The following is a 6,000-nucleotide window of genomic DNA, read 5'->3' as shown; positions in this document are numbered from 1 at the left end:
CCAAAGGGCCTGTTTCCATGCTGTATCTCTAAACACTGAACAAATCAGAACGGCTTCAATCCCTGCTGTCATCATTCGTCAGGTAAGTATCACTCCAAGGCTTCGATACTCTACAATAGAATATTTATTCTTTAATTCCATCAAACGGGCAAAAATAAATCCTGATTTTACTGAAGGTTCCTGAATAAATATCTTCATAGATTTATTTTTTTAATTTCAGAGATGTCAAACTAAAGAATTTATTTTGCTCTATACATCTCAAAGGGCCTCTTGCCCTTGAAACACCTGAAAGCTTTCAAAGGATGCAAACTATTTTGCATATTTAATACTTTAAAGCTTTCTGATATCCTAAAACTTAGCATCCAAACACAAAATATTAATAGAAAGAAATGAAAACACCAATAACAAGTTTCAAAGACTTTTAATATACAGTTTTTAAAAATATAAATAAAAAGGAAAAACAGAACATTTGATACCTGGGAATTTAACATAACCATTTCAAAAGAACAAAACCCAATTACACGCAAAAATCAGGCAACTGCAGAAAGTCCCATTGCAAAGCATTCTAGGATTTACATACCAGTTGAAAAATAATAAGACTTAAGATTTTTTTTTAAACTGCCCCAAGAAACGAAACAGAACATCCTGGTTCAACACATTAAAAATACGTCAGTCAAATATACTTTGGATGAGAGTTCATAAGGCAAAAACAATTTTATTTTCTCGTGTATATTTTCCCTGGCTCCTATGTTGTAAGTCAAACATTGCTAAGCCATCAAATACTTGCTCCCATTCTTTTTGACTATCTCTTGGTGTAATCAATACAAGGAAAAAGATAGCAATTATTATACTTAAATACAAAATCAACACTGTTATTTCTAACGCAGAGTACTAAATTCTACAGACATGGTTAAAATACACAGGTCACATTAGATGTGTCAGAAAAGATTATCGCTTTGTTCCTAAATCTAGTCAACTTCATCTAATCTTTACATATAATCAAAGCTGCAAATAACCATGCCATTAAAACAAGTTACATATATACATAATTATTTTTTTCCACCAATATGTACATTTTATGTTTGGAGCCGAAAGGCTTGTTTTCTGATGCACCTAATTAGAAATTCAAACCTCAACTTGGTTCAAAAATTAGAAAGTAATAGATTAAGAAAAAAAATTAGCTCAAAAAAGGTCAGGAAAGAAAATGGAGATGTAATATAAAGGCACATTTGGCAGCTACTAAAACTGACATGCGCCTGGCACCAACTGGACAGTGCGCATTAATACACATCCAGTCACAGGTTAAATCAAAGCAAATTACTCAGGGTGAAAGAGATTTTGTCAGCATCAAGGGTCACCAGCCTTGCTGCAGTGATTTGCTGCAATTTCTTCTTCTATGAAGGAAGGCTCATTCAGTTTACAATCCCTCGAGGGGAACACGAAGCAGCAGGTAATTGATGCAGAGGTACAGATCAACTGTGATTTGGTGAATGGTGAAATAAGCTCATTTGCAAAATGATTTATCTCCTACAAATTACCCTGTACCTTTGCAGATCTATGTAGTTGGCCGATCTTTTTTTGTACAAAATAAAATCTTGTTTCCCTGCCTTATGCGGTCATCAAATACAAAACCTAAAATAAAAATTATCAGTATAGAAAAAAATTATAACCAAATAGGTTTTGTTAAGAGAACAAATATGTATTTATCTTAACAGTCTTTTACTGCATTGAATGACATGTAATTAATGCAACTTTCATAAGGTCAATATCAACTATCTACACAAGATGTACAGAAAGGGAAAGTGTTTCATCAGTCTAGATAACAGCTATGGATTCCAGCCCATAGACAGTCACTCCTTCACCATATTTCCCCAAGTGCTTTCGCTCATTCGCCCAACCACAGCCACTTGCTATTAACCATAAAAACTGAACCGCACATTGGCACAATGGTGATTTACAACTGGTATGTAACCCTGAAAATGAAAGCAACTGATATACAATCTTTCACTGCTTGTATACTTGTTTTTCTATTGAAGTCTCCCTTTGAATGCTTTTAAAATTATTCCCTACGTTCAGCTTTCTGTGCACTCACTGCCTTTCACGGTGCGACCATTGTGAAACTGAAAATCGCATGCATATAATCCTCAAGTGGTTTAAGTGTGCTGCCAGAGTTAAAAGATCCAATAAGCATCCCGCATGGTTAAGAGAAACATATCAACTGGGAAACAGATAACAAATCTTGTCCCAGAGATAATATGCAGAGGGGGTCGCAATGACATTGCATTGGCATTTATGAAGCAAAAAATATTTTACATCCAAAACTGCTGGATTAAATGGCTTCAGGATACTTCCATCATACAGCATTAATGTTTTAATATCATGCTAACAAGGATTCAGTAGTTTATGACTTGTTTAGCTCACGATTCATCAAAATTATGTATGTATCAAATTTGTGATGAATTTCATTTTGCATTTTACACGCAGGCCTCGCTCAGCCCTCCAGCATTTCCTCAAATTTACAGACTCAATGAAAACACCACAAACTGAACTCTTGTTCCAAAAACAATTTTATTTAATGCCAATTAAGTATTTTTTTAGGGCTGGATACTGCAAAATGCCCATGACAGTTTAGATCTGGCAGCCCTATCAGTTGGTTAACTGAACAAAAATTAGCCATTGGTATGTCTAAGTGCTTAACATGGCCTGCCAAAATTAGAGCATTTTAATGATGTGTGCCCTGCCCCATCTCTGCTGCAGAAATATTTTGCTTAAAGCATAATAACCTACATTATGAAGTCTATTTAGGTACCATATATTTAAGTTTAGGTGAATGTATTTATTGTAGAGGCAATAAAGTGATTTATTTGAAAATCAGCATGCATAAGGTGTGTTTTATTCAAACCACCAATGTAAGACATTGGGATGAAGCCTTGAGTGACCCAGATCATAACATCGTCAATTTTAGACCAAGATAACATTTGCTTTTCCTTTCGCTTAGATCTGTACTTATAAACACCAGAGTTCACTGTTTGGGCTTACATTAAGTCCCATGCTGTATTGACCATTGTGTGAATAAACTGAAATAGTTCCCATGGTAAAAAATCAAGCATTCCCTTTTTGATCTACATGCAATTGATGGAATACTAAAGGGAAAACAAATGCAGGGATTAAATGAAAATTTGAGGCCATGTGATGTGTAGAAGAGATTAGTTACCATCTTCATGGGAGAGTAAGATAGGTTTTGAATAATGAAAATGAAGCAGATTTCAAAACAAATAAGAATGGATGATTTTGACTAATTTATAAAGGTTTGTGCTTTGAAAATGTTAATGATAAGCCAACAAAGAGGCGATTTATTATTTTAGGTAAGGAAATGATCTGTGTATTCAGCACAGTTAAAAGGAAACATTTCTAGTAATCCAAGAGGATACTGAATGAGGCCAAGAACAGTCACTACACCATTAAATTACTTGGTTTTCAGAGTGTTGACAAAACAATAAAAAGCCATCTATGCACTTTGTGTGTGTTTGTATATATTTGCAGTGTGTTTGTATATATTTTTGAACTCTCATTCTCACATGGATTTTGGTTTCACGATATCCTCTTAAAACTGTACTTATGCACTATAGTATGTAGGTGCTCTGTTGTCCTTGTTAGGAATTAATGGTCACCCCACCCAGGCCCTAAACATGAATGCAATGTTACTGTTTAATCAGTGGTTAACACAAAATCTACTCCACAATCTGACTCACATTAAATAGAGTAAGCTACTTCAAAAGCACCTTGCCTCTACAAACCTCATTGTATTTTATTCTCTTGTTTAGGAATCAACAAATATATGTTCTGCCCAAGCTTCAAACTTCTTTACCTAAATATCCAATCACAACTTAAGGTACGGGAACATTTGGCCACCTGAATAAATAGTTTAACATTATCACAGCCAATGCTACAAGACAGAATTGTGACTGGTTATTTTGAAACAAATCTAGATCCTCACACTTTCCATTGTAAAACAGTACTAGAAGCAGTTTCCTGATCCATTCCTCGGTATAATTTCAGAAACTGCCACGATGTTATGAAATGGGTAGTCATTGGACTCAAGTCAATAATTGTGGATTTAAGAGAATAATATGTCAGAGTTCATTGAAGATAATGCAGAAGTTACGTTGGTTAGTAGTTCCCACATTTTACTGCATTGGGTTAAATTCAGTTTGCTTACAGTGATTATAATTGAACGACTGGGTTTTCCGTTGCCTAGTGGAGATAGATGTTACATTTGTTTTGAAGAATATTTCTGGTCGGACTTGTTCTTGAATGACTTTCACAAAGAATGTGCTTCTTTGGTGTAGCAGGTGCCCACATTTCAGAGTTTTTAGAGTTATTACTATGCAGCGCTAGTATTTCCTCAATAGTCTAGGTACCAAAAAAATGCAATTCTAGAAATGAAACAAGGCATGATTACGTGAAACATCAATCCTGTGTTTTAGGTTGAAGGTGCAAACCACTGTTTCGCTCCAAGTCTCTTGCCAGCCAGTTGATATTGAGGCCACCCTTCGTCGCTGAAAAAACATCATGACGCCTCCATCTCAGTTAGTGGGGAAAGTCAACATGCTTCAGTTTTTACATGTAACTGTCCAATCCGTTCTCCACTGCCTGAATTCAAACTTAAAAGGTGAATGGATGGAAACTCCTGTCCAAGCACTAATAGTATTCTTACAGCCCAGAACGTTTGTCTTGCATCCCTGGCTCTCCACCTACTCCCTCTTCCTCAAGCTGCAACCTCAGCGGTACCCACATGTTTGTAGTGTTTAAGGAGAATCCGTTACAGCTAGGAAGAGTGGGCATTCTCCAGCAGGGCCGGTCCATCTCGATGGAATGACGGGTGTGTGTGCTCCCTTTTGTACGTTTTTGGTGGAAGTTTTGGAATCGCCTGCGATGTGGAGCTCTGTCTCGGTGGGACGGGTGGCCCGGCTGTGACGCCCATGTCTTCCTGTGGCAGAGGAGGGGACGGCAAATGCCTGCGAGTTCCCAGTGGCGAGGGCGTCTGCGGGGGTGGTGGGGTGAAAGGGGCAGGGGAGTTGGGGAAGAAAGTGTTGGGCAGCTCAGCTTTCCGTCCCATGGGCGGGGGCTGCAGAGGCAGAGGTGAGCCCGTGAATACATCTGGTGTTCGAACGGGCTCACGAGGAGGCAGGCTGGGAGGGCTGTCCGGAGGCTCGGAAACCGATGACCGCTCGGACAGCGGGTACCGGGGGGAGTAAACCTTTGCCGTGGGCTGCCGCGGTGGGATGGCGGGTGGACTGTCCAAATGTTTTGACTTGATCTGAAAGAGAGGGAACACAGTTCGTTAGTGGCTCAAAGAATGAACAGTCCTGCAAATGGTGACATTTCTAAATGAAAAAGGACACAAAGTATTGGAATAACTCAGGTCAGGCAGCATCTGTGGAGAACATGGATAGATGGCTGTTAGGAGCTTTCTTTAGAGTGATGGGGGGGAAGAAAGAAAGCTTTATGAGAGATGGGGCAGGTCAAAGCCTGGCAAGAGATAAGTTGATACACGTGAGGGAAGGGGGGGACTTTGATAGGCAGACGGTTGAACAAAGGCCAGAGATGAAAAGACAAAAACGTGTGAGATTGGATAGGAGGTGAGAATTGTGAAGCCAGAAGAAGGAATGGGGAGGAGATAATTTGTTTGAAAGACAGCTTTTTACTTTTCTTATAACACAATTACTAAAATATAGACTGACAAGAGATTTGAAATGTTTAACTAATTAAGCTTTCTCTAGCCTCAAATTCATGGTTCTCCACAGATGCTGCCAAACCTGCTGACTTCCTCCAGCACTTTGTGCTTTAGGCAAGATTTCAGCATCTGCCGCACCGCATATCTTGAAATTCATGTCTTTTTGGCCAAAATATTTACGCACAGCAAAACATTCATATGTGAATTTCTCAATAAAGGTCTCATGAAATGGCAGAAAAGTCACTCTGGTATATTTTTAACTG

At 38.3% G+C, this 6,000-nt stretch overlaps 1 protein-coding gene across 2 annotated transcripts in view; it reads right to left on the bottom strand.

The window, feature by feature from the left end:
- Nucleotides 1-433: 433 nt before the first annotated feature.
- sos1 (son of sevenless homolog 1 (Drosophila)) overlaps nucleotides 434-6,000 on the bottom strand; it is a 139,498-nt gene continuing 133,931 nt past the window's right edge. For both annotated transcript variants that reach the window (XM_078405267.1, XM_078405268.1), the window contains one exon: nucleotides 434-5,320. In XM_078405267.1, coding sequence (XP_078261393.1) covers nucleotides 4,829-5,320 — 492 coding nt within the window. In that variant the 3' untranslated portion in view covers nucleotides 434-4,828. The remainder of the gene's footprint in view (nucleotides 5,321-6,000) is intronic.

The sequence above is a fragment of the Rhinoraja longicauda genome, chromosome 9 (assembly GCF_053455715.1).
Source record: "Rhinoraja longicauda isolate Sanriku21f chromosome 9, sRhiLon1.1, whole genome shotgun sequence".
In the NCBI taxonomy this organism is placed as follows: domain Eukaryota; kingdom Metazoa; phylum Chordata; class Chondrichthyes; order Rajiformes; family Arhynchobatidae; genus Rhinoraja; species Rhinoraja longicauda.
This window is presented reverse-complemented; position numbering and strand designations above follow the sequence as displayed.